Source organism: Psilocybe cubensis, chromosome 5 (assembly GCF_017499595.1).
Source record: "Psilocybe cubensis strain MGC-MH-2018 chromosome 5, whole genome shotgun sequence".
Taxonomy (NCBI): Eukaryota; Fungi; Basidiomycota; class Agaricomycetes; order Agaricales; family Agrocybaceae; genus Psilocybe; species Psilocybe cubensis.
This window is the reverse complement of record NC_063003.1, coordinates 1,612,886-1,631,382: the sequence shown is the minus strand read 5'-3', so window position 1 is coordinate 1,631,382 and position 18,497 is coordinate 1,612,886. Positions and strand designations below refer to the sequence as shown.

General features: G+C 46.4%; 7 protein-coding genes across 7 annotated transcripts; 4 read left to right on the top strand and 3 right to left on the bottom strand.

The window, feature by feature from the left end:
- Positions 1–19: 19 nt before the first annotated feature.
- Positions 20–574, bottom strand: JR316_0006003 (uncharacterized protein; the record flags this gene model as incomplete). Its single annotated transcript, XM_047891752.1, has 1 exon — positions 20–574. The coding sequence occupies one exon, from the start codon at positions 572–574 to the stop codon at positions 20–22; it is 555 nt and encodes a 184-aa protein (XP_047749101.1).
- A 209-nt stretch (positions 575–783) lies between these two features.
- JR316_0006002 (ATP-dependent RNA helicase dbp6) lies at positions 784–3,345 on the top strand (the record flags this gene model as incomplete). The annotated part of the gene is made up of 11 exons (XM_047891751.1): positions 784–825; positions 891–1,413; positions 1,467–1,606; positions 1,657–1,773; positions 1,825–1,895; positions 1,945–2,053; positions 2,106–2,528; positions 2,587–2,849; positions 2,919–3,084; positions 3,144–3,248; positions 3,301–3,345. 11 exons carry the CDS (start codon positions 784–786, stop codon positions 3,343–3,345), a joined length of 2,004 nt encoding a protein of 667 aa, XP_047749100.1.
- Positions 3,346–3,408: 63 nt separating this feature from the next.
- JR316_0006001 (uncharacterized protein) lies at positions 3,409–4,541 on the bottom strand (the record flags this gene model as incomplete). The annotated part of the gene is made up of 3 exons (XM_047891750.1): positions 3,409–3,450; positions 3,507–4,412; positions 4,464–4,541. 3 exons carry the CDS (start codon positions 4,539–4,541, stop codon positions 3,409–3,411), a joined length of 1,026 nt encoding a protein of 341 aa, XP_047749099.1.
- Positions 4,542–6,717: 2,176 nt separating this feature from the next.
- JR316_0006000 (High-affinity methionine permease) lies at positions 6,718–9,054 on the top strand (the record flags this gene model as incomplete). The annotated part of the gene is made up of 13 exons (XM_047891749.1): positions 6,718–6,903; positions 6,963–7,002; positions 7,056–7,133; positions 7,187–7,263; positions 7,325–7,409; positions 7,460–7,555; positions 7,611–7,686; positions 7,746–7,899; positions 7,952–7,981; positions 8,034–8,302; positions 8,357–8,493; positions 8,549–8,801; positions 8,853–9,054. 13 exons carry the CDS (start codon positions 6,718–6,720, stop codon positions 9,052–9,054), a joined length of 1,683 nt encoding a protein of 560 aa, XP_047749098.1.
- A 279-nt stretch (positions 9,055–9,333) lies between these two features.
- Positions 9,334–12,663, bottom strand: JR316_0005999 (uncharacterized protein; the record flags this gene model as incomplete). The annotated part of the gene is made up of 3 exons (XM_047891748.1): positions 9,334–11,750; positions 11,805–12,512; positions 12,591–12,663. The coding sequence occupies 3 exons, from the start codon at positions 12,661–12,663 to the stop codon at positions 9,334–9,336; spliced, it is 3,198 nt and encodes a 1,065-aa protein (XP_047749097.1).
- Positions 12,664–13,201: 538 nt separating this feature from the next.
- On the top strand, positions 13,202–14,419 carry JR316_0005998 (60s acidic ribosomal protein P2; the record flags this gene model as incomplete). Its single annotated transcript, XM_047891747.1, has 4 exons — positions 13,202–13,268; positions 13,329–14,047; positions 14,206–14,337; positions 14,399–14,419. 4 exons carry the CDS (start codon positions 13,202–13,204, stop codon positions 14,417–14,419), a joined length of 939 nt encoding a protein of 312 aa, XP_047749096.1.
- Positions 14,420–14,713: 294 nt separating this feature from the next.
- Positions 14,714–16,585, top strand: JR316_0005997 (Alpha,alpha-trehalose-phosphate synthase [UDP-forming] 1; the record flags this gene model as incomplete). Its single annotated transcript, XM_047891746.1, has 5 exons — positions 14,714–15,396; positions 15,445–15,652; positions 15,709–15,876; positions 15,927–16,154; positions 16,214–16,585. 5 exons carry the CDS (start codon positions 14,714–14,716, stop codon positions 16,583–16,585), a joined length of 1,659 nt encoding a protein of 552 aa, XP_047749095.1.
- Positions 16,586–18,497: the final 1,912 nt, after the last annotated feature.

Sequence of the window (18,497 nt, the reverse complement as noted above, 5' to 3'; positions counted from 1 at the left end):
CATTCGGGATCATGTCAATTTAGGAGTTATCACAATTTTTTGTCATTTCTTTAACTGCATTCACAACCTCTCGCAATTTGGCCTCCCCAGAGGGTTCGAATAAATTGTATGCCCATCGATTCTCAGGTGCTATGTCGTTGACTATTGTCAAATCGCGAGCAACTCCTGGCGGATCGATACTGCGAGTAACGGTGTCCAACGAATAAACACAGAACTGCGGACCGAATGCACTGAGACCATAGAATGTGGCTGACGGGATTGTCGCCGAAGAAAAGTGGCGAAATGTCTGGCGCATTTGATCGTCTGCACTGGCACGGGTGGATGACAGGGTAAGGGAGCGAAATGCTTTGATATCTAGGAAAAAAATTGGAGTGGCACGGTGATATACAATAAATTGAACAGCGAGGTCTAGTGTCCCGTCGTTGAGCTTGGGCTGTGGGGAGACTTGGTAATGTTCTGAGCTGGGGAAAATGTCGACCAGAAGTGAGTTGAATGGACCATAAAAGTCTCTTTCTTCAGTAGTATCAAAGTCGACAATTGCAAACTGTTCAATAATAGCTTCAGACCATGGCATGGTGGACGAATGTGACGCTTGAATCGGTTGACAGTGTGTCGTACATACGTTTGTGATGATAACATTAGGAGGCGGCTGAGATCAATTTATGGCACAGCCACAATTGCTTCAGTTTGTGGGTTTCGATCATTTCCATAATCAACCAAGTAATAGACGTCCGTGTATACTCTCTATAAATCTACTAGCAAGCCACTTTCTTGGCTCTTAATATGTCGGGAACAGCTAGTGCCAATGTCGCACCAATCACCAAAGTGAGTCAATGACTTGCACGTTATTCATTGCGTTATGATATATAAATCTTACTCCAGAATACCAGGAGAAAACAAAATCGAAGCAAAGGTATCTGAAGCGCAAGAAAGAACGGAGAAAGATCAGAACAAAATCATCTCTCAAAAGTAAAGGTGACGATAAAGACGAATCCGAAGATGAAGAAATGGAAGATGCACCTAAGAGCATTTCTTTAACTCTGCCAGAAGAAAGGAACGGTCTAATCCAAGAAAAAACCCTTCAGCGGTCGAAAAAACGTTCACGAGAGGAAGATCAGGAAGATGAAGATGTTTTAATGGCAACGGAGGAACGAGATATTTCTCCTAGCCGCAGAAGCCAATCGCCAGAGCTAGTCTCGGCTTTACCTTCATTTCCCCTACCTGCGCTACCGAATGCACCCTCAAAATCCGACCTCGCTCTTCAAGGATTAGACCAGGCATTGATCGGTGCTGAATGGGTCTCACCAACCACTGTGTTGCCCATACCCATCGGGAAGGACGATGGAGGCACGCGCCTCTCTGAACGAACGAGGATGCGGCTGAGAGACATTGGCATCACCGAGTTATTTGCTGGTACGTCGCCTATCCAATTTCATAAGCTGTTTTGAATAACTGACATCGTGCAGTGCAAACGGCCCTTCTACCCTTTCTGCTACCGTCGCAGCAACACAGTTTGTATCTTCCCTACAGTCCTCCTCGAGATGTCTGCGTATCTGCGCCCACTGGGAGCGGTAAGACTTTGGCATACGTATTACCTATCATCGAGGTGTGCATTATTTTGCGTAAACACTACTTCAATGCGTCTGATGTCTTTAGACCCTTTCTTCCCGAGTTGTTACTCGTTTACGAGCTTTGATTGTGTTACCTACACGCGACCTGGTGGCTCAGGTAAGGGAGACAATTGAGGTTCTGAGTAAAGGAACTAAATTGAAAGTAAGTTGTGATTGCTAAGGCATAGCGACAATTTGATTATTCTTTGGATAGGTTGGAACTGCCACTGGTCAGCATTCTTTTGCCCATGAGCAATCCCAACTAGTTCAAGATAAAAATATCGAGTATGTTTTTTTACACCCACCATTTAGAAATGAATTCAGTGCTTGGCAGTTTGTTGGGTGGATCAAGCAAAGTTGATATCTTGATTTGCACCCCTGGAAGACTGATAGATCACCTAGTTGGAACGCCAAATTTTTCCTTGCAACATCTTCGATTTTTGGTGGGTTTCAGCACCTTGATGGCGTTGCTTTCGTGGCACTCATTACTATCAGGTTGTTGATGAGGCCGACAGGTTACTTGCACAATCATTTCAAGGCTGGCTTGCTCAAGTTCTGGCAGCGACTCGCGTACGGCCTACCACATTGGTCGCCCAACAACCACAATCCGAATCCGAACAAAATGTAATGGTCCCGCAATTACACCCGTTGGATTCTTTACTTCCAGATGGTCTCTCTCCCACAGTTTTGGGTAATCTTACATCATATTCTATGCCGTCCTTCTTCACCGAACATAGATCAACATCCTGCCAAAAACTACTCTTTTCTGCAACGCTTACTCGAGATCCGGGAAAAATATCCACATTGGAATTGAGAAACCCTAAATATTTTATCGTACAAGGAAGTGACGCGAATCATACGGAGTCGAACTTATTGGACGTCGTTACCGAGAAATTCTCAATGCCCGCGACCCTAAATGTGCGTGTTCTCGGTCAGAACATAGCACACAATGCTTATTCTATTTTGTCCTGTTCAGGAACATATGATTGTTTCCGACCCTTCAGAAAAACCACTAGTCTTTTTCCACCTTGTTCACACGCAAAATATCACCAACGCTCTCGTCTTCACCAAATCTACTGAATCCACCATCCGTCTCGTACGCCTTTTCGAATTTTTCGAGGCCAAGCGAACAGATAATGAATCTTCAGCACCTCTTGTTCTGCGCGCTTATTCGAGTGATCTGCCGAGCCAGGAACGAAAGTCTATACTTGAACAGTTCAAGGAACAGAAAATTAACATGTCAGTTCCTTTAGTTTTGTTTCGTTCAATTGAGATAGGAACGCCTTTGTTGACATTGTATGACGCCAGACTTGTGTGTTCTGACTTGATATCCCGTGGGATAGATATCAGTCATGTATCTCACGTCGTCAGTTACGATGTGCCTGTAGACATGCGCAAGTACGTGCACCGCGTCGGGAGGACGGCGCGTGCTGGGAGAACAGGAGATGCTTGGACTTTAGTTGAACAGCAGGAGGTATGTCGTAAAATTCTTTCGCGTAAGCTGGGTATATATAACTAAAGAAATACGATTAGGCGCGGTATTTCAAGCAGATGCTGAAGAATGCAGGTCACTTGGAATTGGTCAAAAGGGTCAGGATCAACGCGAAAGATTTGGCCCCGCTTTTGCCGCATTATGAAGTAACTTTGCATATTCAGTTTTGCTATAGCGGTTAGCTAATCGTTGTTTTAGGCCGCTCTCAACAACCTGAAAGAGGTGTATACACGCCAGAGCTAGCCGCGAAATGCTGCAATACCCTGCCCCATCAAGTACACATACATACATACATCTAAAAGTCAGTCACCCGAGGAGTCCCTTCACGTATTTAAGAAGATCTTTCCCCTATAATTGTTATTAGCAACAAAGAAGCATGCATAGATTGACAGAACCAAACTTACACCCCGGGTTTTCACACCAGTGACCATAGCCTTAACGTTGTCCACGTCCATCTTGTCCGAATTATCCCCAGATTCTTCAGTAGAATCCTTCGGGGCAAGGAAAGAATATTCAATCCTTTGTTTTTGCACCATCCCATACCGTAGAACGACAGTCAAGACAGCTCTCCAACCTTCTAGTGCTCCAGGCACCCCATTACGCGAATTGAACTGGGACAGCGATAGGCTGGATCCATGTCCATTTGATGAAGCGACAGAAGATTTTCCTGGCGTCGAGGGGGTCTGAGAATTAGGGAAAGTGGGAACCACAGTCGACCGAACAACGTAAGGACAGTATGAGCGATGCTCTTTGAGCAAGTCCAAAGACCGTCGCGGCAGCGGTTTTTTGGGACGCGACACTGGCCCTGGTGTGTTGTTTACATCATCAGATGCCTGCTGACTCGACGGCGAGCCGATGTTCATATTTGCGTCGTCCTCTGTACTCCGCAATGAAAAGGCCCAAAGCCCAATTCGCCTTTGACACAAATCGCACTGAAGCAGTGCGTTTTCCGCCTTATTAAGATTAATGGGTAATCGTAAAGCAATATCAGTAGATATAGATTGTCTTGGGCGCTTTGGTGGTGGTGTTTGGGGAAGAGACACAGAGGAGGCGCGTGATAGAGCTGGGCTAGCAGGCACAGAAGGCACGCTTGAATTGGCACGAGAAAGGGATACACGACGGGGTGGTTCAGGAAGAGATGGTGAGACAAGATTCCAGCCAAATAGTGACGCGAGCATGGCATTGTCTGAAGGTTCTGATGGCGGCGGTGGCGGTTGGACCTCTTGTTCGTTTGTACTTTCTGAGGATTCGTTGACCGGCAGGGTATAGGAAATAACAGCAGCGCGAAGAGAGCTGAGTTGTGATGCTGTCTGCAAAGCAAGTTAAACCACAATCCAAGCGCTGGAAATTACTGCCCATACCAGAGGGTGTTTAATTGAAATGTCTTTGATAAGTTGATCCATCGCGATTGCTTTGGTCTTAATATCTTTAATCATCATTGTAGGAGAGCTCAATGGAACACAGTAAATAGATTCTGCAGGAGATTAATGCGTATTGCGCATAGAATGAAAAAAAGTATTCACCATCGCATTGACGTGTTCTCCAAGGGCATCCCGCCTTATGAGACTCAACCAAGCCAATTCTCTGCTTTTCAATGAGGCTGTTTGCTGAAGCAAAATGTTAGCCCAAGCTACTTCTTTAACGCACCTTTCTTACCAGCATCACGGCTCAACCCTTCCCTGCCTGCTAGGACCCATGACGCATTGCACAGACCACAGACTAGACGGTCTTTGCCGTCATTTACCCAGCCACATTTCGATGCAGCTACAGCATCAATTGCAGAGGGTTTGTTCGCGTACGTAGCGAGTTTGAATGTTGCAAGACGAGAAAGAAATGATGTAAGAGATGAAGGCCTGTATTCAGCAGTGGGAGGGAGAACAGGCCCTGGGGTAGGTGTTGGCGCCGAGAACTTGAATGTAAACGTGCTTTTAGTCTTTGATGCAGCTCGTGATAGTATAGCGGTTAAATGTGGTGTACTCTTCGCGTTCGGGATACCGAAACTGAGTGTGCATTAGTACTTTCCAGTGATGAAAGGGATTTAAGTAGGCATGCCTCTTGTTCGGAGCAGTTCCTGACTTGATGCCATACTTCGAAAGGGTTGAGTACAAAGAACGTATTGTGTTGCTTCTTTTTGGTGGGGGCGGTCCGTCTAGTGCGCGACTTGGGGACACCGCACTGTCCAAGACTTGGAAAGCATCGTCGAGTTTACGCTGTGAATGGGATGAATGTATGTCCTTTCCATCACATAAGAAATATAGAAACCTTGGTGGATCTAATTCTTGTTTCGTTGGATGAAGATGATTCAGATATAGGAGAGAGAGAAGATGATTCTGTCATGGAGGTGTGCTTGAAGACAAGAGCGCGCCCAGTGCCGGCCAATGCTGAGTTGGTATGCCGCGTTCTGCTTAGTCATTCTCACAGTTAATTCACTCGCCAACCTTTTCTTGTGATTAACTACTTCCTCGTTCGCGTAATCAACTATATCTCCAACTCTCAATCATCGACCATGCGATCCGGAGCCTCTGTGGCTCTGTTAGTCTGGGCATTTTAGGCTTTCATGTGTTCTCCATATACCATTTTTTCAGCAAGTTTACACTACTCTGTAACACCACAAGACTCGCCCCAGGGACGCATTGTTACTCTAGCCCATGTGTCGATAGAAGCACGAATTATTTCGACTTCGATCTTGTACGTGTCATCGTGACATCCGTCTATCGTGAAACCAAGCTCAGGCACTTTGACTCTTAACCTGGGTTAATTGACCAAAGTTTTTCTGACATTTCCGAGCTGTCTCCCAAAAGTGTTCAAGCAAGCATTCGACAAAAATATAAGCGTGAGAGTAGGCTCTCCTCAATATTAATGTCTTTCATGGTGATTCGCCTCGGAGAAGAGAAAGGTCTTATCTCAATGAATCTTTGCTCAAACGTCTGCGCCTACCGATGAGTATACAACTTTCCACTGGAACTCTCTGAGCCTACAACACCCTTTGGTTTCAGTTACACCCACTCACGACTGTCTCTTTGCTCCAAAAGCCCTCATGGGGTCAAGCCGTTTGGCGTATTCTCCCTGGTGACTTCAGGCCAACATTTATGTTCTGTCACGTAGACGTCAAATGCGCTCATCTAGGCGGGGCAGCGTACGAAACCATCTGAAGTCCAGAGACTCTATTTCTGCCAAAAAAAAAAATAACGACCTGCACCCAAACTAAAGAGGGGCTCAAGTCCAAATTCCTTCCAGTTTGGGGTTTTATCGGCTTTAAAACCCCCGCCGTGTATATATTCATAGACTTTTTCTTGAATAAAGATAAGTATATGCTCCGTGGTGAGGGCCAATTATCCGCGTCCTTATTGAACCTCATGGACTACCATTGGAATATCCGCTTTTGTCAACTGCTCAAACCGTCACCGACGTTGAGGATCTGAACTAGATTGCGCCATGAAACACCTATGCTTCTTTCATTGGCATCAAAGTGCCAATCCGGCCATTCTTCTTTGATATGGCGCAATCACTTTTGACTTGAAGCAATCTAGAGATTCTATATATTCTAGGCAGCTTTTTAAAGGGTAGTAAGTCCCGCTAACTTCACTGATCCCCAGGCGTTCAACTTGAGGTGACATGTCTTCGGAAGACGAGAAACACCGCGCCGCCAGCGACGAGAAGGCAACGTACGGTGTCCAGACTGTATCTTCCTCTGACGAGTATCTCGCTGAATATGAAGATGCCGCGGTCACCTCTGGTGCACCAGTGGAGAGGATCAGTCCACTGGGTTATCATGTCGACGCCCTTAGTGTCATCTTTCTGGTACGTATCGTTCTTCAATGTTAATATATCTATAGCTCATTACTATTTGACATTTCCAGAATATCAGCAAAATGATTGGAACTGGAGTTTTCTCAACTCGTGCGTAATTGGACGTTTTAAGTCGACTCTAGCTCAAAATTTCTGCGGAATAGCTGGTGCCATTCTGTCGGCAGTTGGATCGGTAGGGCTTAGTCTCATTTTCTGGGTCATAGGTTATCTTTTTGCTGGAGGTATGAATTATTATTATTGATAATGAACCACATTTCAACCTTTTCATCTCCAGCGTCTTTGGCTGTTTACCTTGAATACGCATCTTATTTCCCGCATCGTTCTGGAGCAGAAGTTGCATATCTCGAGAAGGTTGGATCGTCTTGATGTTTCAGAATTTAATAGCACATAACGAAATTAACTCTTTTCTCAGGCTTACCCCAGGCCGAGGTTCCTCATTCCTACAGCCTTCGCTGTCCAATCCGTCCTCCTGTCGTTCAGCAGTAGCAATGCAATTGGTACGGATCTCATGGTTCTTGATTAGGTTCCACAATCTGAGCTTGCGCAGTTCTTGCTAGGTACCTTCTAGTGGCTGGGGGCGCACAAGCTACGACTTGGAATATCAGGGGGTTGGCCGTCGGCATGTTTACAATAATAGTTATCAGTGAGTGACCTTGAAGAAGACTCATTAAACGTCAAATGATTGACTTCTTGTTTAGTTTGCATACTAAGTACCAAGTGGTCCCTTCGTCTCTCAAATGCTATCGGCGTTGTCAAAGTCATTACCCTTGTTTTGTACGTTTTTAGAGCGAACTTATCCCGATGCACAGTACGCTCATTTAGTGTGCATATAGTATTGCCATTACAGGACTTGTGGTACTTGGTGGAAATACTCGGGTTGAAGATCCGACTGCTAACTTTAGAGATGCATTTGCGGGTACATCTTCGAACGGAAACGGGTTAGCAACTGCACTTGTCAAGGTCAACTTTGCGTATGCAGGATTTGAGGTACTCGTTCAATTTTACGTGACTTTGGTGTTGATGCTCATCAGTGTCAAAGAATGCTTTTAATGTTTTGAATGAAGTCAGAGTAAGTCAATGCGTGTGCATATCATGTGTTTTATTGCTAAATTTATGTCAAGAACCCAGTGAAGACAGTAAAGCGATATGCTCCCATATCGCTCACCATTGTTTTCATTCTCTACTTCTTCGCCAATATTGCCTACTTTGCGGCTATTCCCAAGGAGAAGATCGAGTCATCAAATGTACTGACCGCCAGTCTCTTCTTCACGGCTGTATTCGGGAGCAGCAAAGCTGTCACTGCCATGAGTGCACTCATCGCAGTCAGTAGTTTTGGCAACCTTCTGGCCGTGATCATAGGTTCATCGAGGATCATCCGAGAATGCGGAAGGTATGCACACGCTGTCACTTTTTTCTTTCTGCTATCAATCTAAGACCAAAATAGACAAGGCGTTTTGCCATATCCCAAATTCTGGGCCTCTACGCGCCCTTTCAACACCCCTCTGGGCCCATATTTGTTGAAGTGGATTCTGACAGTCATTGTCATTATCGCCCCGCCAGCTGGAGATGCGTTCAATTTCAGTGCGTCAATTACTCTATTTTAATATTATCTTCTCCTGCTGATACTTTTCGCAAGTCGTTGACCTGCAATCATACCCCGGAAATGTCTTCAGTTTCTTGATGACCTTGGGCCTTTTCTTTGTGCGGAAGCGACGGGCTAGCATCGGTGCACCGCCCACCGAATTCAGAGCGTGGAACGTTGTCCTTATCTTTGCAATCCTCGTAAACATTTACCTCCTTATCCTTCCTTGGGTCCCGCCTGAAGGAGGCATCTACGCCGGAGATGTCAGCTTCTTCTACGCTACCTATTGCATCGTCGGTCTTGCAATGTATGTCCTTTGTTTGACCAGTATAATAGATGTTGACATTTTTCTTTACAGCCTCGGTATCTCGGGCTTTGCGTATGTTTTGATTATCCAGGTTCTTCCCAAACTTGGGAACTATTCCATCCGCCAACTTCTGGAGCGACTTCCTGACGGTGCACAGACGACCGTGCTCGTTAAGGTCCCCAATGATGAGCTAGCTCACTGGGATGCTACCCACGACAAACATGGCGATGTAATCCCTGAAAGTAAACAGTAATTTCGCCTTTATTCTGCGACCTCAAAAAAGGGTCAATCTGTTGTTATACTATAATATCTATACACTTCTGTTACGATTATTTCTGACTGTACGACAATATAACGATCTCACTACCTGTCTGATTTGACAGTTGACTTCAAATGCGTCACAAGTCACCCATTAAAGTTACTAGGACATTCTTAATATTTTTACCTCACATCCAGCCTCCGGAATTACCATTCTACCTTTTTAGTGACAAGTCATAAACACAACAAAACTATGTAACATTGACATTTTGCTTTATTTCACGTCCTTCCGCGCAACTTCAACCTCCCTTCGTAACCTAAGCTTCTTTTTAATGATTCCATCTCGCCTAGCTTTATCCCGCTTTTCCAACTCCCTCAGCGATGCAGCCTCCACCTCCTTTAAAATGCCAACAACCGTCTTCGCAGCCGTCACATCTTTCCGCACATAAAATGCTTTGATAAACATCTTGTACATGGGCCTGATATGCTTGGCGAAAGAGTATCCTGCAGGAAGCGACGCAAGAGGCAAGGAATTGAACGGTCTTTTGGGCGAGCCAAACGGCACCCCATTTTCTTGCCGGAATTGTTCTGGAACGGGATAACCTCCATGTACCATGGTATCGAATAGACGTCGCACTTTCGGAGCGTCCAGGATCGTCCTCCAATTCAGAATAGCTTTGACAATGATGTTTAGGGTCGCCCGGTCGGGCACAAACCCGTACTGTTTAATGAAGAGGTCTTTCATGCGGACGACGCGACGGACCAGGCGAGCATTTCGAAATCCAGAGTTTTGGAGTGCGCCGTGAATAATCATATTGCCAATCGTCGTACGAATCTTGACGTCCAGTGTTGAACGACATTTGGCGTATAGCTTCCTTGCAGTAAGTAGCCGGTTACCATTTACCAGCATTGAAACGGCCTCCTTGACTGTTGAACCTTCGGCAAGAGCATTAAGAGCTACCTTTCGCACGCGTTGATAGAACGAGGCTGGAAGTGTCGGCATGGAGAGTCTACGACGAACTAAAGCTTCACGTTTAGTCAGTGAAACTGCCCGAGTTTCACCTCGTATCGCCTTCCGAGCCATCGAATAAGCACCTTGCTTGAATAATTTGAACATAAGAGCATGTCGTATACGCTCAAGAGACTGAGATGAAACTTCGTTTGAACCACGCTCAAAGATGCGAAATAACTGGAGTGCCTGTGAAGATTGACGGTGGCGAACCAGCTGAACGATTAAAGCACGCAACAAATTCTGCGTGAAGAAATCTGGGACCTGGCGGTGAAGAAGTTCGACGAGTTTGACCATGTCCCAGCCAAGGCGTGACCAGATCATCATGGACAGAAAATAACGTATCGGATATTTGAGCGATCGTGGAGGTGACTGATGTTCAAATAACTTAAGAGAAGTCTGGGCCAATAGCTTCATGAATTCCGTGTCAACATATCGATACCTTTCCACTTGAAATACACGCAAACTTTCACCAAAAAGAAATTGTCGTTGATGATGGGTAGTCGACGAATGTTTCAAGAACAGGGTGATGATATCCCAGCGATGACCTTTGACAAGTCCCACGAAAAGGTTGTTGACCGCTTCAGGTCGTATGGGGATTCCAACCTCCAAGCACTGCACATAGAGATCATAAGCAATTTCCACCTTGCGTTGAGAGTACTGTTGTATGAGCTGAGTCGTAACCTCTTCTTGCCAGGCCAAATTAGGTACCAAAGCAGAGATTGCAGAGAAACACCCCACCCAATCGCGCCCTTTACAAGATATATGCGCCTTTGCATAGGCCACTATTAAGTCGATAGCTTGTGCCTTTGTAGGCCGATCGTCGTTCTGGCTGAAGGTCCAGAGATTTGACTCCTTCGAAAAACGATAGCACTCTCCTTTTAGCTGTTCGTCGAATGATCTCTCAGCAACCTGGAGAAATGCTGAAATATATGCGCGAGTGATGTCCACATGCTGCATCCCTTTCTTGATGCTCGAGTAACTTGTCCAAAGAGGTCTTGTGATCGCCTGTACCTTTGCGCACAACGACCCATAATCAGATCCGGTAATTGGAAAACTTCTGTTCATGTTCTCCAATGCTAAAGCCGTCCTCCATAGTATGTTTCCAGAATTAAGTGGAACTGTAGTCGCAGATGAATACGAAGCCGGCCGCATCTTTGGATGAATCGCTGTTGCTAGTAGGAGGATATTGTTCCATCGATCTTCTATAGGAAGGTGAGAAGCAAATGCTTGGCCAGCCTGTTGAATTGCCCAGTGGTATAGAAAATGACCCGAGTAATTGTAGCAAGGAAACAACGCAGCAGCAAGCGCCGCCGTCATATGAGGAATTCCAATGGCGCCTTGGCTAGCAACACCCGCGATCAATGGGGGTGTTGTTAAAATGCCAGATGAACGTGGTACCCAGTGGCTCGAGATCGCATTGATGCGATGGGAGACAGTCGAGCAGATGAGCTCTTTTGAGGTGATAGAAATGTCAGCACCATGCATAAGGATAACATCCCAAAGAAACTGGGGGAACTGAGGGTCAGGATGCTCAACCCGTTGTAAAACACGGCAGAGGTGTTGAATCGCCTCAGTGACGTTGCGCGTAGACACCAAGAGCCGAAGATAAGGTAGGTGAGCTTCAGGTGCATCACTCGCGTTCTGGAGTTGTTCATACTGAAGGCGCAAGTTATCCAAATCTGGTAAAAAAATGGGTCAAACGCATTTCCACCTTCAAGGTAAACAATACTCACATGGTTTCAGGCGGTTCTTCGCTGCAACTCGAGCCTTTGCCAGATGCGCCTGCATAACCCAATACCGATCTTCCACTGTGAGCTCAAAACCTGACTTCGCTTTGTCGGCCCCTACATTGGCAACAAAAGACCATAACTGTGCTTTGGGCAAGTCTGAATGATACCGTGAAGCAAGAATATTAAAATATAGCGTCGGGTGAGGGCTGGAAGCAAGTGATCCACATAGGCTTAAAATGGCCGACAACCGTTCTGATCCTAAGAAACGGACACCCAATTGTTTCGAGGCATCCTCATATAGGGAAGTGAGTAGACGGGTCGATAATTTCTTTGCAGGAGTGTTAGGAGTCAGCAGTCCTTCAATTGCGGAAATGGTGTGATGGGTGGTTTTACAGATACGAGCGTTGGAGGGAGATTTGGATATATTTGACAAGGAGGGACGAATTTCTGATGCAGATTTCGGATGGTTTGGCGTCGGCGTAGACACAGAGGAGGCGGCAAGCAAGTCGGCTTTTGGTAATGTTGAAGCAGGTGCACCAAAGCGTGTATTACGGACGCCAGGCCTCTGACCTTGAGAAGAAGGCCCAAGGACGCGTTGTTCCAAGCGTCTGTGAGAAGCTTGAGGAATTTTAGCTTCTGAACATTCCGAGTGCCGTTCTTTAGCGTGATGTCGACGGATTGAACGGGTCGTTGACGCTAAGGTTGCATATCCTGGACACAAACGCCTGGTTCACAGATGATATAAGTGGCCTGCTTAACAAGGATAGATTCAAGTACAGGATATCCCACCGTATATTCGACGCGTCACAACTTTGTTCGACCAAGGTGTATAGAGTCGATTGACACCATCGCGACATTCCATTGCATAGGATCGAGTTTCTACCAGTATGTGACTTCAGGGTCGCTTCAACACACAAGAGATGACGGATAAAATCCGCACAGAAGTGTGCCCAATTAACCTACTCCTAGATAGTGCCTGAGAGACTGGGGTATACAGACTATCTGGTGTGTAGGGAAGCTTCTGATAGGTTCGAACAAGTTGAAGTTCCTCGAGCTGGCCAATGACTGCAGGCCGAGTGTGCAATTCGGATTGTGCCGAAATCGGAATCTGAACTCAAACCTTAATTATAGTTCCCACGGTGCCTTTATCCACACAAGTTGTCGCGTCGAAAGCTCGTCCTTACACCAAGTTGCCTTGAAAAATCCATTGGCACTACCAGGTTGGTCTCCAACCTTGCAATCATATCGGTATCTTGCTCATGCATTCTTTCTTTAGGAGCAGAGGTCAATCGGGAGGCATCTTACAGTAACAACTTTCCAAAAACTTGTGCGTTCTCGTTAATTGAATCGTCTGGAGATTTTGGGACTCAACAAAACCTCTCAGATTACCGAATCTAACAATGGGTGCTACTCGTGCTGATAAGGAGCTTTACTTCGCTAAGCTCAAGGAGCTCTTGTCCAAGTACTGTGAGCACCATGTCCTTTACTGCCATTTAATCAAAATGTCCTTATATCATTGGTTTACAGCCTCGATCTTCTTGGTCAACGTTGACAATGTCGGCTCCAACCAGATGCATCAAATTCGTGTTGCCCTCCGTGGCAAAGGTGTTGTCTTGATGGGAAAGAACACCATGGTTCGCCGTGCTCTCCGCACCATCCTCGCGGACAGCCCCCAATTCGAGCGCCTCCTCCCCTACGTCAAGGGCAACATTGGCTTCGTTTTCACCAACGACGACCTCAAGGAAGTCCGTGACCTCATTGTTGCCAACAAGGTCGCTGCCCCCGCCCGTGCTGGTGCTTTCGCCCCCAAGGACGTTATCGTTCCTGCCAGCAACACCGGAATGGAACCCGGCAAGACCTCTTTCTTCCAGGCCCTCGGTATCCCCACCAAGATTGCTCGTGGTACTATTGAAATTGTGTCCGATGTCAAGGTCGTCACTGCTGGAACCCGTGTCGGATCCTCCGAAGCCACCCTCCTCAACATGCTCAACATCTCTCCCTTCACCTACGGAATGACTGTTGACTACATCTTTGACAACGGCAACATCTTCTCCCCCACCGTCCTTGACATTGACGAGCAAGAGCTCGTTGACCGCTTCTTGTCCGGCATCAAGACCATTGCCGCCATTTCCCTTGCCCTCAACTACCCCACTATTGTGTCGGTTACCCACTCCCTTGTCAACGCCTACAAGAACTTGCTTGCCATTGCTCTCGAGACTGAGTACTCTTTCGAGGCTGCCGATAAGGTGAGAGTCATATGCCATACGAGCCTGGAAGATTAATACTTTTAAAACACACACTGAAAATTCCGAGCTCAATCTGGCGGAAAACACATATTCTGACTTTTTATTTACTACTTTGCATGCGTCCTTACCACATAGATGCTAACTCTGTTTCTCTACAGATCAAGGAATACCTTGCCAACCCTGAGGCGTTTGCCGTCGCTGCTGCGCCTGCTGCTTCTGAGGCCGCTCCTGCTGCCGCTGCCGCTGCGGAGGAGAAAGAGGAAGAGAAGGAGGAGTCTGACGACGACATGGTAAGTGATTGCAGAAACGAAAGAAAGAGGTTTAGAGGACTGAAGCACGTTTGCAATACAGGGCTTCGGACTGTTCGACTAAGTGTAGTACTCCGGGGTTGTACCGTAATATATACGAGATGTGTAGTGTGTACAAAAATACAAAGAGTGATGTTGCACGTAAAGAGCGGGATCGGACGAAATAGGAAATAAGAAGTGATCTGGGTATGACGACGGAGGCAGAGATTATTATAGACATGGAGATGCTCGAACGTTCCCCGGGCGTCGCCTCTTAAGCGATCCGATTATCTTTCCCAATTTGGCGTATACAGCGAGCTTTTGCCATCTATTCTCTCGACTCTATCTTTCTCTGCGATACTTATACTCTGCCTTGCATATGGCTTCCGAAGTCCCCCATTCTTCTTCCACAGAGCAGCCAGCCATGGACTTTGGCAAGGGCGGCCACCTCATTGTTGTCTCAAACAGACTCCCCATCACCATAAACAAGGATGCCCATGGCGAGTACCACTTTAAGATGTCCTCGGGAGGTCTCGTCTCTGCTCTCTCTGGGTTCAAGAAATCCCTCAACTTTACCTGGATCGGATGGCCAGGGTTCTTCATTCCCCCCAAGGATCGTCCGCTCGTCGACAAACGGCTCATGGAGGAGTACTCATGCCAGGCAGTCTACCTCGACGATGACGTAGCTGATCGTCACTACAACGGTTTCTCAAATTCCATCCTCTGGCCCCTCTTCCACTATCACCCTGGCGAGATGAACTTTGATGAAGAGAACTGGCTTGCATACCGTCAGGCTAACATGCAGTTCGCCGAGGCAGTTCGCAAGCAAATTACCCCAGGCGCCATGGTTTGGGTCCAGGACTACCATCTCATGCTGCTTCCCATGCTTCTGCGTGGTATTCTCGACGGCAAAAAGAATGTCGGCACATTCACCAATGATGAGCTCACCAAAATCACAGAAGGCATTGACGTCACCGCTTTCTCAACTACCCAGGCTCCGACACCCGGCGTCAAAATCGGCTTCTTCCTTCATACTCCCTTCCCGAGTAGTGAAATCTACAGGTACCAGCGTCTACGTACTTTATTGTATCATTGCTGATGCACTTTTAGAATTCTTCCAGTCCGCAGGGAGATTCTTCTCGGTGTTCTGTATTGTGACTTGATTGGCTTCCACACCTATGACTACGCTCGTCATTTCTTGTCGTCCTGTACCCGTATTTTGGGTTTGCCTACCATGCCCAACGGTGTGGAATTTGAAGGCAGACTTGCTCATGTGGGGACTTTCCCCATCGGCATAGAACCGAGCAGTTTCATAGACGTACGTTGACTTCACTTGGTGCATCCAGTCCTGTGTTCATCATAGTCGTGCCACAGAATCTTCAAAAGCCGTCCGTTATCAACCGAATCAAGCAACTCGAACAGCGGTTTGGGGGCGTCAAAGTTATCGTTGGCGTCGACCGTCTGGATTATATCAAGGGTGTCCCTCAAAAATTACATGCACTTGAGTTGTTCCTATCTCAGCATCCGGAGTGGATTGGAAAGGTATGTTTTAATTATATTTTGGTTGTGAGATTTAGCTCATCTTGTTTCAGGTCGTTCTCGTCCAGTTGGCTGTCCCATCACGACAAGATGTTGAGGAATACCAAAACTTGAGGTCGACTGTCAACGAACTCGTGGGCCGTATTAATGGTCGTTTTGGGACCGTGGAATTCATGCCTATCCACTTTATGCACAAGAGTTTGGCTTTCGATGAACTTTGTGCTTTATATGCCGTCAGTGATGTGTGCCTTGTCTCCAGTACGCGAGACGGTATGAACCTTGTACGTGCACAATTATCTTCTATACATCTGTTCACTCAACGAGGCGCCCTCGTTCATAGGTGTCATACGAATATATTGCCTGTCAACAAGCGCGTCAAGGCGTCATGATCCTCTCTGAGTTTGCAGGTGCAGCGCAGAGTCTGAATGGATCTATTATTGTCAACCCTTGGGACTCGCAGCAGGTGGCTGATGCTATCCATGAGGCCGTCACAATGGATGCGTCTGTCCGTGCGGAAAACCACCGCAAGCTCTTCAAGTACGTCAACAAGTACAGTGCGGCGTTTTGGGGGAGCAGTTTCATCAAAGAGATGAGCAAAATTGAAGCGACTGATGTCGCGCCAGAGGGTCAGGCAGAGCTCTCGGTAAAACCTGAGGATATTGCAGGCTCGGGGAGCGTTATTGTCAATGGCTCCGTGCCGTTGTCTGTATAACTCTATCACGATGTACACCAAAGTGTAAAATTACAGTAGGGAAAGGTTTGGGGTATGACTTATTTCTTTTTTTTCTTTGTAGAAGGTTTGGTGCACCGTCCACTTGGCCGCATAGAGCTTCTTATATATACGATCCCGCGCTACGCCCTTACCTTTGTCAGACCCAGTAATGCTCCATTCTTCCTTCATTTATTATATACGGATGGGTTGCGACTGATTGTAGATTCTTATGGTATATACGAGTCCATATGTCTCAAAATAATACTCGAACATCTCAGGGCAAGGCCTATTGTCCACGTATTTTCTCTGTGGTACGACTTCACTTAGAGGGCCGAGTGCCATCTGTTATGATATGGCGTTCCGAATGCCGATTCTAAATAATTCGACTGCTGAAAAAGGGGAAACCTAACATTAAACTACAGTTATCATCACGGAAATTTTCCGGCAGGGATGAAATACTTGAGGCTCAAGGGCTGGAATACGAAAGGTAAAACACAAGATCTGACAGAAAAGTAAATTTGTTCACTTTCTCAGCGACTTATTTCGGCACACAACTTAGCCAGCGAACAGCGTGTAAACATGTTCTTGATCGGGCCGCTCGGATCGCTTCGAATGACAGACTCCAGAGTGGGAAGATGAATGCAAATGGGCATTTCACGTTGACAATTTCCCATTTAGGCGACACGGTTGCCGCATAAGGATATCCAGATGCACCCTGTAGTGCACTCTGTCAACTAAAGTAACGATATTATGCAAAATGAAATCTGGTGCATTCTCCGTGGAATTTTGGGGAGGCTCAGACGGACTGGGGAATGAGCGAAATAGAGGCTATAACGGGCATTTGCACGGTCCGTTTTTGCGGCAAGATCAATGAGCACAGCCTTGACCGTGCCGCAGTTTTGGAACCTTCAGGAGATATGACCATGGAATATAATTACACGAGGACTCTGGCTGAATTTTCTGGAGCATGTCACGTCCATTAGTTTTGTGCATTGTCCGTGTTTTTGGAATCGGTTTACCTCATGGCTTGCTGCCACTCTAACCATGCTTGCCAGTACATCGTATTGCCCTCAAATTCTTCTTAAGACTTTTAGAAAAGCCGCAAAAGCTGTATTAGACATTACGCATTGCTCTCTCGCCTTCGAAAATGGAAGCTGACTATACAAACAAGCTCAGCTGGTGCGTGTCATCCAATAGAACGGAGACACTGCATTTGATACGACACGTCGGTCTTCCACAACCTTTCAGCCTGGCAATAGCCAGGTATGTCAAAGGTCATTCTTGGCCAAACATGAAGTCGACTGAAATGCAATGAAGTACAGCCATAACACATCACGAAAACCGCTGTAAACCCGCATTAGTTTGTCCAAGCCAGCCAAGGAATCAAGTACAAATTCAGCCAACGTGATTTTAATTCTATGCGATGAACGTGCATCAACTTGAAATTTCTTGAAGAACTTGCAACTTTAAAAACGTTCAAATGAATTGGAGTTTGAATGAACGCTTGTTCTATCAGAAGAGTCCTTGAGTCAAGCTCCTACGATTCATTCCAAAGCAATGAAATAACTTGAAGGCAGTGACTCTGAAAATGTTTGTACCCCGTAAACTAGAAGAATGGTCGTGCAGAGAATCCTTCCGACTCGGAGCCTACTCTTGTGTCTTGTGATCCGAGAGGCAGTGAACTGTTTATTCCATTGCACGAGTTTGAACATGTAGTGAATGAATTAAAAAAATTTGGGCCATTGAAACGGAAAGATAAGAGCTAAAATGGCCGTTGGCTACTGGCCTCGTATCGATCTTCTGAACTTATTTTGCTTTGCAAATTAGACTGCTTTCCAGCATCTAGTCTCGAACTACTGTGCAGGGCACCGTGACGACGTAATGAATGACACTGTAAACATGGCAGTGCATT